The sequence below is a fragment of the Dromiciops gliroides genome, chromosome 5, assembly GCF_019393635.1.
Source record: "Dromiciops gliroides isolate mDroGli1 chromosome 5, mDroGli1.pri, whole genome shotgun sequence".
In the NCBI taxonomy this organism is placed as follows: Eukaryota; Metazoa; Chordata; class Mammalia; order Microbiotheria; family Microbiotheriidae; genus Dromiciops; species Dromiciops gliroides.
Window position 1 is genome coordinate 226,329,342 of NC_057865.1, and position 20,056 is coordinate 226,349,397.

Here is a 20,056-nt window from a genome sequence, read left to right on the forward strand (position 1 = left end):
ACAGATTATGGCAAAAAAAGGGGGGGAGGGGGGAAGGAACACACAGAGGTACCTAAAAATCTGCCTTCTTTTGTGAGAGCTAGAAGAAAAGGCTTCTTTGGAGAGTCTGTTGGTTAACATCAAAGAAAAGCATCATTACAGGATTACATTATCCTTGCTGACAAAGCTCAGTGTGAAGCAGGGAACATGCTAAGTGGTACTAACCTGATGTCATTTAGATATCCGTTCTGGCCAGTCTAGGTGGGGGAGGAGAAAACGGAAAATAACTTATAAGAAAACAGCATGGCACATCTGAAAAAGGGCGTCCAAGACACTCTGAATACCCAAGGTTCTCAAACCAAAGGAGCTCACCCCCACCAGGACGATCTTAGATGAGAAAGGGGGCAAGGGAACCCTTACCCACACACCCACTCTAACTTTGGCTCTTTAAGGGAAAAGTTTTAAGATCTGGAATGCTTCCCTAAGCACTTGTTTGATGTTAGAGGTTGGTAAGGAGTAGGAATGGGAAAAGGGAGAAGAGGAAGGTATATCTAACTATCTTGTTTTGTCCTTGATCCCCAGGGGCTAGACAAGGCTTACTAAACTATGGATTTGGCTTCTTAGGGTGAGTTATGGAGAAATGGATGAAGACTCAGGTGATTTGGAAGCACCCTTAATGACCACTGCACCTCCATCTACTACATTGACCTAAAGGAAAGTGGCCCTGATGATACCCAGAGAGGCTTAGTGGAAAAGGGGAAGGAGAAGTTACTTTCTAGCATTTAGAGAAAATCCTAAATGAAATCAATAGCATCAAGGTGGACTCCTCTGGACATGTGATCACCAGTGGTAACAGAGCGGTGCTAACAATGTCTAGCCACTGAGCTGGGTAGGCACTGGAGAGAAACCCAAGCAGGACAGCGCTCCCTTTCTAGAGCATGGAAGCTCTGTTGAAGGCGGTAGCAGTAGCAGCAGCAGCAGCGGCGGCAGCAGCAGCAGCAGCGTTTCCATCCAAACAGCCTTCTTGCCACCTTACTTTCTTATTCTGAGTCTCCCCCTTACCAGAATCCACAAAGCCAACTTAACCAACTCCCCCAGCTGGTCAGGGGGCCCCTGCAATTGGGAATCAAGCAACTTCTTTCCTGGGGCTTTTGGGCTGTGTCCAGCTTTCTCAGTCTGGAGGTTCAAAGCTTCCTAACTCCTCCATCACAGCCAGAAGTAGGAGGATCCAACATGAAACTCAGAAATCCACAGAGATCTGACAAAGAATCTGAGCCTCAGTAGAGGCACGAAAAGACAAGGGGTTTTGGAAAAAAGGAACAGAGAGTTTCTAAACTATTTTCCTTAGTTTCCATGGCATTGCTATTTTCTAGGTATTTCTGACAACCAGACCCACTAATTAATTAAGAAAAACTGCTTATTTTTTCATAAAAGTTTGTTGATTTGTTAGAGGCTAACATGGTGGGTGCTTGTCTCATTGTGTTGCTAATGAAGCCAACAAGGACTGGAGGCTGGTAAGGAACAGCATCAAGTCAGGCTGCCTATGTCAGCACTGGTGCTTTGTACTGAAGGATACTATCATTGCTTTGTCCATATGATACTAAGGAACATTACTGACCCCAGCCATGTGCAAATGACAGCTCTCCTTACATTTCATTCCATCATTGGTTGGGATGGCAAGCTCTAGTCAGAAAGTTCACTGAATTTCTGAAGGATTATCCTAACTCAGGAGGTGAAAGCCTCTACGGCATAAGGTAAGAAGATTATTCCTCCTTGGGCTTTGGGAAAGGAAACTTATTGCACAATTGTTCCAAATTAAGTCCTGTGGAAGGACTTGGGTCTTCTGAGGCAATGGAGAAAGCTCAATTTTATTGAAATGTCCTCCCTAGTCCACTTCATTCCTCTGAGCTGGGTGACAGTAAGAAGTAGCGTTTTGAGGGTAGGGAGAAGGGTAATTAGGAGGAGATGGGAAAGGAGTCAGGAAGTGAGGCTTTGAATGGAACTAAGCATGTCTTAAGTGACCCTTCTATTGACCAGAAAGGGATGTTCGTTCCTCATCCTAAGTATGACTGATTGGTAGCTATTAATGCTATCCTTCCTTGACTAAAAACTCCTACATTCCTACTGTCCCTCCTCTTCTCCCAGTACGCAGGCAGCCTGACAGAACGTTGGGACCAAGAACCATGGACATGGCCCAGCTGCCTTAGAGAATGATGCTGCCCACATGGCCCTAGGTGCAAAAGGCCCACGGAGCCAGCTGTGTTTCAAAAAGCATAAGGTAAGAAACACAGGTAGGAAGAGGCTCCTTGTTCCAAAGGGCAGTGTGGAGTACTGAGTGGGAAACAGTGGTGTTCTCTAGGCTTTTGGAAATAAGGAACTCAGAGAGAATGGACACCAGTCCCGTGTTTCTGAAATCACCAACATCCTTAAAACTAGGGTGACTAAACAAGATGGATGTATTAGCCACATAGATTGTAAATCTGCCCCCTGGGGGCAATGACGCCTAAAACTGGGAAGTAGAAGTTGGAGGGGTGGTGGGAAGGGTGGGATGGGCAAAGTTTAGGGCCCTCCCAGATGCCCTGCTCAAACCAATTCTATTTTCAATCTATCAGGTCTACCAAACTCAGCCAGCTCCAAGTTTCAGCTCTCCTTGTCCATTGTACAACAAATACACATTGAGAATAATATAGATAAAAATCTGTAGCTCCTTTGACAGACACTTAATTTTGGAGGTCAAATCTGGAGTTGGTTGATGTTGGTTTTTTAAACATTTATTTATGGAAGATTCATTCCATTCACAGTATCAAAGATAAAGCACTAAGAACTATGGGCTGACAACTCTCAGAAGCTACACTTACCTCTCGGGCAAATATTCTCTCTCGAACCCTTTGATATTCCTCCTCTCTCTCTTCTATTGACTTGCTCCTCCTTCCATCCTGTAATGGAACTCTGATCTAGATCGATGAGCAGAATTAAGCTAGTTAAGTTCTCCTCGTACTGCAAGCTCACTGCACACCAGCAAGGAAGAGAAACCGGGAGAGTTTATAGTTGCCATCAAAAAATTGGAAAAAAAAAATCTAATCTTGGACAGATTTCACTGGGTACATCTGACCATGCAGTTTGGGAGACAGAGATCTGGGTGGAGGGGAAGTGAGGGGAAAGGGATGGTAAGAGGCACTCTCTTTACCTCCCAAAGAATCAAGAAGAGCAACCATTTATAGGTCAGGCTGCTTCTCTGTAATCAGGTACCTCTCCAGCCAGTGAGAGCCTAGAATAATCCTGGAAAATAAAATACTGTCTTGGAAGGAGAGCAAGGAGTAAAAAGAAGTCAGATAAGGAAGAGAAATAATTATATCCTTAGCAGAGATTAAGGAGAAAATTTTAATAATGGGACAGCTTAAATCTCTCCTTTTTAACTCACTATTTTCTCCACCTGAAGATGTAAACTATACATGGTTTAGGCAATAAGACATTGAAAATGAATCCTAAAGCACAACTGTCAACTCAAGCTCTTTAATCTTATAGTTAGTTATGACCATTAGAGGGGGGAAAAGAGATAGAAAACTAGTATATGTGCATATATGCATGGGTGTGTAGTTAAAGAAATAGTAAAATAAAGAGGGAAGGACAAAGGAAAACAAGAAAGAAGAATAAAGAGAACGTTCAACAAGAAGGCTGGATGGGCAGAGGGACAGAGAGAAGTAGGGCTGGAAGAGGAGAAGGACGCACACTGTGTTGCCCAAGGGGCTAAGAACCAAGAAAAGATTAATTTTACAACTGCAGAAAGAACTCTAATTTTATAGTAAAGGGCAGGCTTGGCAGAAACATCACCTCTTCACCTCCGGTCAGATCTCCCATCCTTTTTTCCAGCGCCTCGGTGTGTCTAGTAATGAATATGACTAATGAACACCATTCTATTCTGGAAACTATAGGTCATACATTCTTAGATTCTCTTAGAAGGTAAAGGACCTTGTGTGAGATGAGAGGCCACATGAATATCTGAGGGGAACCACTAAGAGAATCTAACTTTTAATTCAGTGGCTTTGAAAGGTGTGTGTGTGTGTGTGTGTGTGTGTGTGTGTGTGTGTGTGTGTATAAAAAGCACCCTGGAGAAGAGGGCAACTGCAGTGAACTATTCATTCTGACCTCCCAACCCCCAGTGAGTAGTTGTGAGCATCAGGAGAGTTACACTTTGGCTAGTTGGGGGGTCTCTGTAACCCGGGTTCCTTAAGAACCTGCACTCCACCAGATCCCAATTCCAATTCTGACCTGTCTAATTCCTACTCACCAAGTGCAACAGATGAGGGAGGGCTCAAGTACATAGTTGAGAGGTATGGATAAGTTAGAGATCCCTGGTCTTTTCTAACTCAATTGGCCTCTAGGCCTGGAAATCTCTACTTCATACAAAAAGGCCACTGGAGGTATGGAAAGAAGGGTATTGGCATGGAAAGGCTGTTGTGCTTTGTTTTTCCCAACCAGGCCCAGTTTGTCCACGACCATCATGATGCTCTAACCTAGCAATCTCCTTCAATATACTCACAGAAATCTTTCCTGTTTTCTTCACAGTGTCCTACATCCCAGGTAGGAAAACAAATGTGACACTGCGGAGAATTATATCCACTGCCTGCTAGGTCTTCCAAATTCCATAGAGCTTTCCTTTTTTTTTTTCTTTTTTTTTTGCTCTCTTCCTACAACCCTTTGGAAACCACATCAAAAAAAGTCCTCAGCTAAACTGATCCACTCAGAAAGAAGAGGGAAAACTAACCCAGCATAAGCAATTACTGCCTAAAGGAGACCACAAGGTCAAAGCAGCAGCCAGGCCAGTCAATGAAACCTGGAGCAAATTAACTTGGAGCAGGGAGAGGACAGGCTTCCTCCACAGGAATATGCTGTAATGGGGATATTATTTGTGGAACCCAACATCAAAAGTCAATGTAACTAACTCACCTTGAGTGGAAGGAGGTAGAAAATGACAAAAAGATTGGGAGAAAAGGGATCAGAATCACTTTTAAACAGGGTAAATTATACTACTAGTTTTTCTAGTGTTCAGGACCATATCTGACTGTGGACAAATGGGAGAGGGATGGGGTTGGCTTTTGGGATGCCTAAACAATCCCCCACCTAGTATAGAAATACTGATTTGAATGGAGGCTGAAGAAGCAGGAAGGGGTTTTGCTCTGTCATATACCATAAATAAGGGTTGGGGGGGGGGGCATAGGGATGGCTCTGAGAAGAGTACAATGAGTTTCATAAAAAAATAAGAAAGTTCAGTACACCTTAGTATTGTTTCTGTGGGGTTCAAAGGGTAGCTTCCAGATCAATATATGCAGTCAAACAGCTGAGTAAAGGTATGCTCCATGTGGCTGGACACAAGTTCTAAATCTTTCTTCTATTTCATAAAAATTCCCCTCTCTTCCCAGTTTCTCTCTCACTGAAAACTTTCTTGGCAGACCTGCCCCTCCCCTCTTGAGTCTTCACCTGGTTATCATCCCGATCCATGCTGGTGTCATCTCTCTTCAGGATGAACCTCTGTTGAAATTCTACATTCTTCTCATCTTTGATATGCTCTGAGAACCTCTGTTCAGGGCTGGGGTTGTGAGAGAATGTTAGGGAAAGAAAGAAACCCTTCTGTTAGAAAGCAGACTAGGTTTATTCTCTCATGGTCTACAGCTCGAGATTCAGTTGGAGCTTATTAGAAGTGATCCCAGGGAGGTAACACCACTTCAAATACAGGGATTTCCTTAAAATATTTAGAGCCCATTTGTTTATTCCTTTTCTTGACCTAGGGTTACACCTATAATATCTCAAGAGGATCTGAGCTGAAAGGCATGGGTTCATCTTCTACAGAAAGACGATTTATGCTATTTACTCTGCTTGCTTCTCAAAAGGGTTTGAAGTAGCTAAAGAACTTAAAATATAACTAACACAGGACAACTGAAAACTAAAACTAAAACATAGGAGGAGCATGGGAACTGCTGTGACAGGTGCCTTAATGTACAAAACCCATCTTCCCAGTTGAGGAGAGCTTCTCGAGTTTGCGTTCCCTCGCTTACATCCTTGTGTTACTGGTTTTGTTGATGATGACAGCCTTTCCAGTTTGGTCAACATTGTGGTCCATTCCAAAATAGGCAGCAACCCGGTGTAATAGCATCCGATGATATGAGGTCATCTGAGGAAACTTCTTGAACTGGTTACTGGGGGCAGCCCCAAAGTTGAGAAGAGAATAAAAGAGTAGAAAAGAAAAATAAAATCAATTTAAGAGAGATGATTTTTGTTTGTTTGTTTTAAATATCTGAACCAGATAATTTCCAAGAAAAAGAGGAACATTATAAGAGATGTTCAACATGAACCAACAGGCTTTTCCACCTCTTGTATCCAAGATACTTTACTTTGTGCCAATATATTCAAGATTGGGACTCACTAGGGCAAAAGCCTGGAGAAAGAATGGATTCAGGAAATGAGGGGAAAAGCCAAGTAATGAAGAAACAGTGGAATATAGGACAGGGATTGTTGAAAAGAAATAACTTATTTTGTTTCTGGTCTATGATGTAGCTGGAAAAAAAGCAACAAACTTTTTTTTGGCTTATACACACAATGATTCCTATTTTGGCTGCTTCTCTCCTTTTGGTGCCTAGTGAGTACCTACTTTGAAATTCAGATTTTAAGGTAAAAATATACTAGCCAAAGACATGGTCTAAGATTTTTTTCCTCTAAGGACCTCCTCCCCCCGAAAAATGTGTTTCATACATATGCTACTTACTTGTTGTCATTAATGAATTCCAGAATCTCCTGTTCTAACTTTAGCAGCATCATTCTGTCCCTGTTTAAAAGATATTAAAAAGAAGTACCCCTAACTGTTTAAAAGAATGAAAACACAACCCTGCAAAATAACAGATGAAGAATTTTTTCCAACCCTCCTTAGCAGGTGGTGATACAAAGGCTGTCCAGGTTTCACCAGTCTATGCTACCGTGTTAAAAAATAAAAATAAAAACAAAAAAAACAAAAGTAAAAACACCCAATCTGTTTACTTTCCCCCGCTTTTTAGGGTTTTTTTCCCCACTTTATTTATTTTTTTTAGTGAGGCAATTGGGGTTAAGTGACTTGCCCAGGGTCACACAGCTAGTAAGTGTTAAGTGTCTGAGGCCGGATTTGAACAAAGGTACTCGTGACTCCAGGGCCGGTGCTCTATCCACTGTGCCACCTAGCTGCCCTTCCACTTTATTTTTAATGTGTCTAACGTTCTTCTAGGAGACATTTTGCTCGTGGCCATATTAATATAAACACATTCAATTATTTTATAATCACTGTTCTACATTGCTTTAATGGTTACCTATAGAATTTTATACAATTAAAAGGTCTAGCTTGTCATATAAAATAATCTTTTTAAAACTCCTACGTTCTTTATTCTATGCCTTTATTTTTAACTCTTCCCTCTTCAGCCACACTTCCTCCATAGATAATTCTCCCCCAAGATTCCAAAATCAGAAATCTCATGTTGGTAATATGAATCCTTCACAAAATCAAACTCTACTCTGAAGAGACTCTGGATTTTAATAATAAGAGATCAGGGGCATGATCTACCTTTCCTCCACAATGATGGCCCAGCCCTTACCTTAGCTCCACCCCATTCTTTTTATAAAATGTTGTATGGTATTTGTATTTATTTTGTTAGAAACTTCCCAATTACATTTTAATTTGATTTATCAATAATTGGGAGTTTTGTCAGCCACATGCTGCCTATGAGTTTGACACCTCTGCATTAGATTATTTTAGAAAACTTGACAAATGAAATTAAGCTGAGATTTCACTACAACATATAGCTAGAGATGCTATTCTCCTGGTATAGGAGAAATATTTTTTCCACCCCATTTTTAAACACTATTTGTTACCTTGGGTTTTTCTTCAGTGTATTTACTAGAAATTCATGTAGGTCTATTCCAGTGGAGTCTGTATATTCTTGACTGGAGTCTGGAATCACAATAACAAAAACACAAAATAAGTGAAACAGTCCACTGCCCACCCCCCCCCAATAGCCTTGATTAAGCTAAAAGAGGAGTCACACAATAAGGAATCAAAATCAAAGAATACAAAGTTTTGGTATCCCCACTTAGATTTTCTGTGATATTATCAAAATTAGGAATCTACACCACAGTTTTGTATCAGTATCATACAGAAACATCTAAGCATTTAACTGAATGTCCTGAACATGACAGAATGGGTTGTTTCCAACTCAGGTGGAGCAGATAGTGCTTCAACATTTAAGAGTCCAAGCAAATAAACAATATTGAATAACTGTGCATAGATAGATAATTCACAGAGTGGATCCAAAGGAAAATGTTAATCTTGAACGCCTTCCTCTTGTCACTCAGCATGCCTAGGGAACTTCAGTCAAGAAGTTTAAAAGAAAAGAATAATTAGGAAGGCAACCCTGCATTTAAAGTTTCATATAATTCATTCTGCATTCAAATATCAAATATAAGTAACTTCTGGATTACCTAGCATGATTCATATTACTGCTATTTCTATTAAAACACATATCATGGGGCTAGATGGTACAGTGGATAGAGCACTGGCCCTGGAGTCAGGAGTACCTGAGTTCAAATCTGGCCTCAGACACTTAACACTTACTAGCTGTGTGACCCTGGGCAAGTCACTTAACCCCAATTGCCTCACTAAAAAAAAAATCTTTAAAAAAACAAACAAACAAAAAAAACCCCACATATCAGAATTGTCCTCCTCTGAGGTAGTACTACTATAGTTAGAATATCTCCTGGAACTCAAGGGTAGGATAGAGTAAGAAGGAAAAGGAAGTAGCCTATATCATCTCCTCTCCCAAGGAACCATGAAGAGGGCAGGACACTCCAAATTGGACAGGTAAGGCCAATGAGAGCAAGGATCTTGGAAGAGAAGACCCAAGCTGTGAAGGGGAAGGTGCTTTCACGGAGTTTCCAAGGAAGGGGAACAGCTCACCTCTAGACAACATTTTCCTTGGGACCTTTTCTTTATTTTTGTCTTTGTCTTCCTTTTCAGAGCCATCTTTCAAGGACTTCTCTTCCTCTTTGTCAGAGGGGCAACTGATATGCAGCTGAATTATATCCTGGGAAGAAGGATGAGAAAATGATAATCAATAAGGAAAAGGGCACTCCAGCTAATCTGAAAGTGATCTCTCTTCTACAGGAGGGAGTATGTTTATAAATTTTTTTCATCCTACTGAGAAAGAATCTCTCTTTGGCTTAGGGTCGAGGCAAAATTCTTCCTACTGGCTATCTGTGTCTGCTATGGGAAGAGCTCTGGTTATACACACTGCTCTTAGGAAATGGCATTGGATGAAAAAGGCCCCAACTGCACAGATGAGTAGGGTAAGATTGTTGGCAAGAAAACTTATCTCCATCCCTGAAATTTCCTTGACTTGAACACCCTGGGTGGTCCATTTTATCTGTTTGGTATAGCTGCAGCAGCTAGCTTCAGGATATATCCTTCTTCCTCCACTCTCCCCTCTGACTTTCAAGTTAGATGTTCCTATTACTTGCTCTGCCTAACCAAGAAGTTACCAAATTTGGAAACTATTCTTCTTCTTAGAAAGAACCTACCTGGGTTTCCAGTGGCCCATCAATAAAAGGGGCAGAAGACTCTTCACATACTGCCAGGCTCCGCACCAGCTTCAGTTTAGAGTTAGACTAGAAAAAATATAAAGACATATGCAAGCTGAGAATTTAGGGGTATCCTTTCTGATTTTGCCAAACAGCTACCAGACAAAATAGTTTTACAAAGTAACTCCTTTTTGGTTTTTTTTTTGTTTTTTGTTTTGTGAGGCAATTGGGGTTAAGTGACTTGTCCAAAGTCACACAGCTAGTAAAAGTTAAGTGTCTGAGGCCGAATTTGAACTCAGGTCCTCCTGAATCCAGGGCCGGTGCTCTATCCACTGCGCCACCTAGCCGCCCCAAACTAACTCCTTTTTGTGCAGGTCCGTGCAGGTTTACTACTTTTAAGGGCTACTTGAAGACTGGTAGCAATTACTACATCAACAGTTGGGAAATAACCTAATCTAATTATCTGTGCCCCAAATCCAGGCCCAGAAACATGAGTCCAAAAACACACAGAAGTCTGAGAAGTGACCACAGAACAAGAAAGAATAGCAAAAGGCTGAACGATCTCCACTCCACTGCCATGCTACAAAAAGGCTGCCTGGGGTAGTTTATAAACTGAAAACAATTTCTGTAAACCACTCTTCTCCTTTGGATCCTCAGCAAGAAAACTGGAGCAGGGCCCATTTGAAGCAAGCTCTACTTAAGATACTTTAGATAGCAATCTGTTCATCCTTTCTCAATCCATTTCATTCTGTCATTTGTTCATTTTCTTTCTTTTTTTTGGTGAGGCAATTGGGGTTAAGTGACTTGCCCAGGGTCACACAGCTAGTAAGTGTGTCAATTGTCTGAGGTCAGATTTGAATCCAGGTCCTCCTGACTCCAGGGCTCTATCCACTGCGCCACCTAGCTGCCCCCATTTTCTTTTGCAAATCTGAAAAAAGGGATCCACCCAATTCAATTCAGGTCAATAAGCACTATTAAGACCTCATTCTATTTGGGACACAGTATTAAGCTGTAGGGATAGAAAAATAAAAACATAACAATCCCTGCCCTCAAGGAACTTACGTTGTGAGAGGTGGGGGGAAAGAAACACAGCATGTACACAAAGAAGTAAATACAAAATATACACAAAATAAATAGAAAATAATTTGAGAGAGAAGTAAATTAGAGCCACTTATTATAGTGATTAGAATGAGGAGCCCCTGGAAATAAGGAATTAAAAAATGAGGAGTGCAGATCAGTTTCTTCAACCTATTCCAATTCTTCCATTTAGTGGCAAATACTTTTTTTTTTCCCCTTCAGGGCTGAAAGTGTTATTTCAGAATAATATCTCTTAGTATCAGCAGGACGTGCATAAAATGGAAATGAGTTATTATGTGGTAATTTAAGCATGTACACTAGGATAGGAAATGGAAACCCACACATATCCAAAAGAGACTGAAAGAAGAATCTTCTTTTGATGGAGATAAGAATAAGATACTTCTGGCCTCCAAAACTGCATACTGATTGGTACAAAGCTGTTGACAGTTCCTACCTATAGGCAGCTAAGTGGCACAATGGGTAGAGCAGTAGACAGGGAGTCAGGAGGACCTGAGTTCAAATTCTGCCTGAGAAACTTACTAGCCATGTGACCCTAGGTAAGTCATTTCAGTCTGCCTCAGTTTCCTCAACTGTAAAATGGGGATGACAACCTTGTTTTGAGGATCAAATGAGGTATTTGTAAATCACTTAGCATAGTTGTGGTAGCTTGTTTTGTTTCCTTCCTTCTTTGGGCAACTTCAAAGATGGCTTCCCAAACCTTCCCTTTTTGTATATGAAAAGCCTCATCTTTAACATGCATTAGAAATGCCCCTCCTTTTTAGGAATTTCAGGATGGTTGTCCATGAGGACCTACTACCTCTAATTTTCAGCTATGATTTGGTATCTTTGAAGGAGATGAGTATGTGGGCCTGGAAAGTTCTTGGGTTTATTCAAGGTTAGCTAATAAAGGGGAGGTGAAGGTTCTGTTAAGGTGTATGTGTGGTGGAAAAGGCTCTCCAAATCCAGAAAAAAAAAAAAGAACTGAGGAATATGGATGCAGATTGAACCATACTATTTCTTTTGTTTTTGGTGCTGTTGTTTTTCTTTTTTGAGGTTTTTCCTTTTTTCTCTGATTCTTCTCTTATACATGACTAATGCAGAAATATGTTTATTGTTATTGTACATATGTAACCTATATCAGATTACCTGCTGTCTTGGGAAGGGAGGGAGAAAAATTTGAAATTAGAAATTTTATAAAAACAAATGTTGAAAACTCTCTACATGTAACTGGAAAGTAATAAAATACTTTTTATAATTAAAAAAAGTAAATAAAGAATCCATACACACACAAAAAAAAGATTTATGTCTGGAGCCAGATGGTCATTTAACTGTGAGGTTATTGGGGAAAAGAGGGAGAAACCTGAGCTGGATTTAGAGGGAAAACCAGATACTAGCTGATCCAGACTGACAGAATCCTTGGGGAGTTTCAGGAGGAATACCAGGACAGTCAGTAGCCTTGAAGCACACTCTCAAGGGATGAATCAAGGTCTTTACACCATGTTCCAAAATCCAGTGTAGCCCACCTCCCTTTTCAGACATACGTTTCTTTGATAACTTTTAAGTCACTTTTGAACAATTCTTCAATGATAAGATTCTGTAGACTACTCATGCCTAGCAAGTGTTTCTCCACTCTCCTTTGGGTGATTTGGAATTCATTCTTCATTAACTTTGTCATTCCATGCTTAAAATCACATGCCATCACTAGAAAAATACCATTGTTAAAAAAAACAAGGTTCTGTTTTAAGAAGAACCTGGGAGTCATAAAAGCACTACATAGTTTCCTAAATGCTATTCTCCTTTCTCCTCTCCTATTCAATTCTAGGCCTAGTTCAATGTCCATATACGGTATAATTCATAATACATCTACCCAGTCTGTACATGGTTTTACAAGTTGTCCCTCCAATGGCATATCATCATCTGGATATCAAGCATCGATTCGTCATCTACTTAGTTTTTCCTGTGTAGATACTTATGTCAAATTCAAGAGTGGTTACCAGACAGAGGCCATGATGGGGGGAGGGGGGGGAAGAGAATGTGATATCATCTGGAAGAATACCTGGAAAATCTTATCATCTATAGGAAATCTCTCATCTATTTGTACTGTTAGATGTCCCTGTAACATGGCAAATACCTTCAACATGTAAAGCTCACCTGACAATCAGAACTCCTGATCAAAAACTATTTCTGTTTTTAATGTAACAATGGGAGATATCCTGTTGGAGTAGAGACTTTAAAGCAAAATTTGCTCTACTGAATCAAATGATTTTTTATAACTGACAAAAAGCAAGGTGGAAATTGAGCATTCCAGTAACTGCACAACCCTAAGATGTCATGCTGCGGATGGAGGAGCAGTTTTGATTGAAGTCAGGAAAGTCCAGGTCCAGGTCTTGTCTTTTAACACATACTGGCTATAAGAAGACATATCCAGGGGTATGCTAATAAAAGTTTCACAACTGTTTCTGTCCTTTCCCCCTAAATGTATGCACAGTATACTTTTTTGTTTGTTTTTTTTTGTTTTTTGCAGGCAATGAGGGTTAAGTGACTTGCCCAGGGTCACACAGCTACTAAGTGTCAAGTGTCTGAGGCCGGATTTGAACTCAGGTACTCCTGACTCCAGGGCCAGTGCTCTATCCACTGTGCCATCTAACTGCCCCCACAATATACTTTTAAGTTTATTTTGCATTAACATTTTCTTCTTAAAGAAAGGTTTGCTAACATCTCTTCATTCCATACCAGTCAATTCCTTATCTAATTCAATTCCCAAACCCAGAATACCCCCTTATAACAAAGCCAAACAGTTAAATAAAACCAACTAATATATCAAACTAGCTTGACATCCTATCCAATACTCAGCATATATTAAAAAGAAAGTGGCATTTTGTCATCTGTGCCCCTGAAATCAATAATGAAGACTGAACCTACTTCTTGATATAATCATTTACAATATTGTGTCAACAATATGTATATGTTCCCTTGGTTAATCTTTCTTTGATCTGCCCCTCCTGAGTTTCCTTGAACCATTCATAATCTCTTAAGAAGTAAAAATACTACATTAACATTCATATGCTGCAGTTTGTCAAATCATTCCCCAATCAACAGGAACCTGCTGGGTTTTGTTTATTCGAGGTTTTGTGGTGTTTTTTGCTTGTTTGGTTTTTTGCTACTACAAAGTGTTGTGTACCAATTATTTTCACAATGTTGGTAGAAAAAAGAAAGTAGGCATATAAGGTTAGAGTTGTATTTTCTCAATTGCCTTTTTCAGCACTAGCAATGGATGCCCATGTTTGTATCCTTTTCTCTTTTAGATATCTTGCAAATCAATTCCTCGGCATTGTCAAAAATGTGTCACTTGCACCAAGATTTCCTTTAAGTATACTAAGCTAATTCTTTCTGTTTTCTTTAGCATCTTTTCTACTTGTTCATGCAACATATTAAGGACCATGAGGTTGGAGGTTGTTTTATTTTGCTTTGTTTATGGCCAGGACCTATAATTTCATTAATTAAGGGAATTTTGCATGAGGAAATTACCTCTAACGATGGAAATAAGCAGCTATTATGAAATTTATAGTATTAAAAGATTAATATTAATACTTATGGTATAAAAGATTAAATGGCTTGCCCAGGTCACACAGCCAATATGTGTCAGAGGTGGGACTTAAACTTGGGTCTTCTGTACCGTTTTGCTTCTTATGATGTGAATTATTTAAATTAATTAAAAGTAACTTTTATCTGTACAATGAGAGAGTTGGACTAGATGACTTCGGAGGTCCAAGTTTTAAATCTATGATCTTATCATCTATTGTGTGCATAGAGCTAGGTGTTGTAGTGCATAAGAAGAGAAGCACAGCCATGGTCTTTGCTCTTGAGAAGCTTACGATTATATGGAAAATAGGACAAACCTATGAAAAGCTGCAAGCACATCCAGATGATTGTTAGCTGAAAGCTGGTAGGAGGAAAATCTGTCATGACCTTTACCATCACAGTTGAGTAAGTGACAGAGTCATCACACGACTGGCTCACAGTATGTATCCTATTCACATGCACACACAACACACTACACACTCTTCTTCCCCACATAGCATATCAGACACACACACATCCCTACAGCTTTTCTAAACCAGGTATTTCTTTGGGCAGAGATAAGCAATACAGTGATAACCGTTTCTACTGCAGGAGATAATCTTGTCTCTGACTGCTCCCCCAACTAATGACTAAATTGTTCTTTTGCTAACACCATACTTGCCTCCTTGACATCTATCTTTCCCTAAAATTATCTTTATAGTATTCTTCTAAAATATTAATTTTTTAAATCACTTAATTCAAAATGATACCAGCCTCTATATCATTAGGCATTCAAAGTCACTGACTCTTATAAAATGAGGACATGATTTATTGCAAGGAAAAATGTACATGGCCACCATGTTCTTGAAGGCCACTGATGGATGGAATTCCAAAAAAACTAGCACAACTCACTCTGGTTCAAAGGAGAGTAGTTGTTGGAAGGCTGCTCCCTCTCAGGAATGGAACAATAGTCTAACTATGCCAATGATAGATAATGAGCAAGAGCCACGGCATAATAAAAGGAACTTAAGGACTTGGCTGGGGATACTTGGGTAACCTTAGAGAAAATATCATGAGAGATCTTTACCCATGTCAACTGATAAAACTAGATAGTTGTGATGAGTTGAATGACAGTAATGGTGATCAATGTCCCTGGGTAGAGGGTATAATTGTGGCTCTCTCACCTTGGCTCTTTTTCTGGCATGCCCGTGGTTGGAAGCCCGTCTCTGCAAAAAAGGGGAAAGAAACCATTAAAAGCAGGGGAAAACCCAACAATTGGGTCATCATCTTCTGGCTCAATCGAGAAATTCTATCGCTGTGTGAACTATTCAAGAAGTACCTAGGCCATCACGAGAGTCAGAGATATTAGAATGATAGCTTTTAGCACACTCTCCAAAACTACAATTGCACTGCTGAAACAGTAACAGCCAGAGCTGACTGGCTACCCTGAACGCCAAAAATGACCAGCTATGCTTTAACCTGTCAGAACTTGAAGTTTCATCTGTGTATAAGAGGAATAATAATGATGTTAACCATACTACAGTAGTCCACAGACCACCTGGGATTAGCATGGTAGTGATGGCCAGGCATGCATGCTTCCACCCAACTGACCCAGAACATCCAACCCTGACCAGACAAAACTGAACTGAGCTGGTTTCCCCAGCTGGCTTTCATACCAAATACATGTTTCATTGCTTCCTGTCATAATTTTTAAAATTCTATGGTTTTTAAGAATATTAATCCAAGGAAATTTATAAAAGGTGTTGCTCTAAAATAGCAACTTTAATGACTGTTAGATATTGCTGCAGCTGCTGGTGTGGGAAAAGTCAAGCTCAAGTATCATTCAAGCCAACAATGAGACAGAAATAGCTGAACTGAATCAGAGAAGAAAGTGTGGTCAAAAATAGGGGGTGGAGAAATGGGAAAGGGGGTAGATACAATGCCAAGGACTGAAAAACAACTGCTATAAAATAGCTTAATTAAACCTCAGAAAATAAAGACCTTCTGAGGGTTCTGACAGCTGAAGAGGCCATTCCTGCTTCCTCTACAATACTATGTAGGGTCCCTGAAGGTGAAAGAACACGAAGAACAGTTTAAAAAAAAAAAAAAAAGGTCGTTTGATACTACTGTGAAAAAAAAAATGCTTGTCATGGGTAAGACGATACAAAAACTGAAGCACTGAAAACAAAAAAAATGTAATTTTTACTGACAAAACTAATTTTTAAAAATTCAGTCTGACACCATCATTGTGAAGAGTAGTGCAGGTGAACCTATAAGATCTAGGTTTAACATCAGATCATAAAACATTCGCACATACTCTGAAAATGTTTTGGGTTTGTTTTTTTAAAAATATTTGGTGGCCCTAGAAATCTTGTCCCCATTGAGAAAAATAACTATGATAAATATATTGATATACTGAGAAGCAGACTTGTTACAGAACTACATAAATTCCCAAATTGAAATGGACTACATCATGGCAATCAACCATGTCATACAGCATGAAAGATTTAAAAATTTACACAAATGATGAAGATAAATGTTTTAATGTCCTGGAAATAAATCTAATTTAAACCCCATTGAAAACTTATGAACTACAATAATCAAAGCCAGACCTGGAAAAGTACATTTAATGGCAGATCATATAAAACACATTGAATGGATTCAAATTTGTAAAAATAAAAGTCTTTTTCCGACTGACAAATAGTTAAAGGATATGAATAGGCAGTTTTCAAAGGAAGAAATCCTAGATATCAAAAGCCATATTTTTTTTAAATGCTCCAAATCACTGACAATTAAAGGAATACAAGTTAAAGCAACTCTGAGGTTCCACATAAGATTGGTAAAATTGACCAAAAAATAACAAATTTTGGAGGGGCTATGGAAAAACAGGCATATCAATACACTCATAGTGGAGCTATGAATTAGTCTAGCCATTCTACAAAGCTATTTAGAACTATATCCAAAAAGTTGCCATACTTTGCCCTAGAGATACCACTACTGGTTTCTACCTATACCTTAACCTTAAGGAAATTAAAAAAAAAAAAAGAATAGGATCCTTAGGTACAAAAATTTTTATAGCAACTCTTTTCATGGTATCAAAGAACTGGGTACATGTCAATTTAACAACACTATTATATCATAAAAAGTTATAAGATAGGGGTAGCTAGGTGGCACAGTGGATAGAGCACTGGCCCTGGAGTCAGGAGGACCTGAGTTCAACCTGACCTCAGACACTTGACCCTTACTAGCTGTGTGACCTTGGGAAAGTCACTTAACCCCAACTGCCTCACCAAAAAAAGAACCCACCACCACCACCACCACCACCACCACCAACAACAACAACAAAACAAAAACAAAAAGTTGTAAAATAGTTTCAAAGAAACCTGATAAGACTCATATGAACTGATGCAAAGTAACAAGCCTAACTAGGAGAATTATTTATACAATAACAACATTTTAAAGACAAAACAACTCTGAAAGACTTAAGAACAATTATTAACACATTAACTAACCACAATTCCAAGAATGATCATAAACCAACCCTAGACAGAGATACTGGAGTAAAGATATTGTGTGTGTGTGCATATGTGTGTGTATAAAAAAGACATGGCCAATGACAGAATTTGGGAGTTTTCGACTAATCATATTTGTTATAAGGGCCTTATTTTTCTTTTTTATCGAAAGGCTTGGGGGAGGTGGAAAGGAAAGAAAATGAATTTTTATTTTAAAAAATTAAATCAAAAGAATAAAATAAGTATAGCAAAAGGAAGTCATAGTGTATGATAAAAAGTTTTTTAAGTTATAAAATCAGAAAGTTTATAAAGAAATACACTTACTTTACTTTGTTTCAGTTAATTTGCCTACCACTGCACCTTCCTTAGATGGTTACTGTGAGGTTCAAATAAGATTATGTAAGTCAAATAGCCATTCCTTGGCTCCAACAATTATGAAAAAGTCATTTAACGTCTCTGAAGTCTGAGATTCCACGGCTATAAAAAAGAAATAGTACTTATATGACCTACCTCACAGATTTATTTTGGCCAAATATTTTTATAAACTTTAAAAAACTATATAAATGAGATTTTTATGTAATCAAAATTGTCCATTTTATCTTCTACATTATCCATTCCTAAATATGAGGTTGTATTATTTTGACTAGGTCATTGAAAATAAGACTCATCTTTCAGGGGGCCCATTTGGTTTGGTAGATCCTGACCTATCAATGATTACAAAACATTTGTTTAAAACTTGAAATGTATTTTTCCATAGAAACAATGGTATTACGCCAGTCTATAAAAGTCTATTTTTTTATCTTATAATGTAACTGAAGTACAGTACAAATAACCAACAATTATGGCAGTGTTTTCTATGGGCAAACTTTTGTAGAGTAGAAAATAAAAGAAAACAAAGTAGGTGTCCATCCATGGCAGAACAGCTAAATAAACTGGTACTCAGAATATTACTTTGCTATAAAAAATAACAAAGATAAAGAATTCAGAGAAACATAGGAAGACTTAGGTGAACTGATACAAAGTGAAGGAAGAAGAAGCAGAAAAATATTATACACATTCACTGCAATATAAATTGAAAGAACAATAAAATTACACTGAATGCTGAGTAACTGAAATGACCAAACTTGGCCCTAGAGAAGTTAAGAAAATGTACTTCCCTTTCCTTTAGTGAAGAGGCTGAGGACTGTGGTTATGAAATGTTGCAAATACAGTCTGATTAAGGTTATGTGTTGCCTAATTTTGCTGAATTTTTTCCTTTTTAAATAATTTATTACAAAGGCTGTATTTCTGGGAAAGGGCATATTGGGAAGGGTGTATTTGGGAATAAAGGTGGTATCTTTAAAATGTAGTGGGACTGAGGACTGAGGTATAGAATCTTACAGGGTCAATGGAACTGAGATGGTGGCAAAGAAACAATTCTCTTAAAAGTACCCTTGGTATTTCAAAGAGAGATGCCAGAAACAGTCTAAGAGCCAAGAGGTGCTACCCCATTTTTCACCCTCTGTACCGTAATGGCTCCTATAAGGGCTAACAAGGTAGAAAAGACAGGGGCTCCTCCCACAAAGGTTCTGATGTTTATGGGAAGTCCCCATAAGCAGTGACTCCCACAGGAACGCAGGCTCCTGAGTGGTAGTGGTTCCCTCAAGAAGCAATGAAAATGGGGCAGCTAGGTGGCGCAGTGGATAGAGCACCGGCCCTGGAGTCAGGAGTACCTGAGTTCAAATCCGGCCTCAGACACTTAACACTTACTAGCTGTGTGACCCTGGACAAGTCACTTAACCCCGACTGCCTCACTTAAAAAAAAAAAAAAGGAAAAAAAAAGAAGCAATGAAAATGGTATTGATACAAAAGTTTCTGCAGCTTCCACAACAGGAGAGTCCCCACTGAAGTCATGTGAAGAGGCTGCAGTATCTGCTTATATGTATATTGTACATGATGGATTTTTTTATTACATTATTATTATTTTATTACATTATTATTTTTTTTTTAGTGAGGCAATTGGGGTTAAGTGACTTGCCCAGGGTCACACAGCTAGTTAAGTATTAAGTGTCTGAGGCCGGATTTGAACTCAGGTACTCCTGACTCCAGGGCCGGTGCTCTATCCACTGCGCCATCTAGCTGCCCCCCATGATGGATTTTTTAAGGAAAAGATGACACAAACTCTACCCGCTATGCTTGCTTCCTATGCCCACATAATAAAGAGTCTAGCATTGTTTACAAGGATCTCTTGGGAACAGAATAACTTGGTCATAAAAGCTAACGTAATTATACCTTTCACTGTTACATGACAAGACATAATTAGGCATTCACTGCTTATTTATCTTAAGGAGTCAAAA

The 20,056-nt window shown here is 39.1% G+C and overlaps 1 protein-coding gene across 11 annotated transcripts in view; it reads right to left on the reverse strand.

Annotated features, from left to right (window-relative positions):
- The window catches only part of R3HDM2 (R3H domain containing 2), a 161,735-nt gene that overhangs the window by 36,607 nt on the left and 105,072 nt on the right, over positions 1-20,056 (reverse strand). For 4 of the 11 annotated variants that reach the window (XM_043968802.1, XM_043968795.1, XM_043968796.1 and 1 more), the window contains 10 exons: positions 15,393-15,434; positions 9,571-9,657; positions 8,951-9,077; positions 7,870-7,948; positions 6,740-6,799; positions 6,033-6,173; positions 5,458-5,566; positions 2,838-2,933; positions 205-236; positions 53-106 (listed from right to left, as the gene is read on the reverse strand). In XM_043968802.1, the coding sequence (XP_043824737.1) occupies positions 53-106; positions 205-236; positions 2,838-2,933; positions 5,458-5,566; positions 6,033-6,173; positions 6,740-6,799; positions 7,870-7,948; positions 8,951-9,077; positions 9,571-9,657; positions 15,393-15,434 (827 nt within the window). The remainder of the gene's footprint in view (positions 1-52; positions 107-204; positions 237-2,837; positions 2,934-5,457; positions 5,567-6,032; positions 6,174-6,739; positions 6,800-7,869; positions 7,949-8,950; positions 9,078-9,570; positions 9,658-15,392; positions 15,435-20,056) is intronic. The other 7 variants (XM_043968805.1, XM_043968801.1, XM_043968804.1 and 4 more) reach the window with 4 other exon arrangements.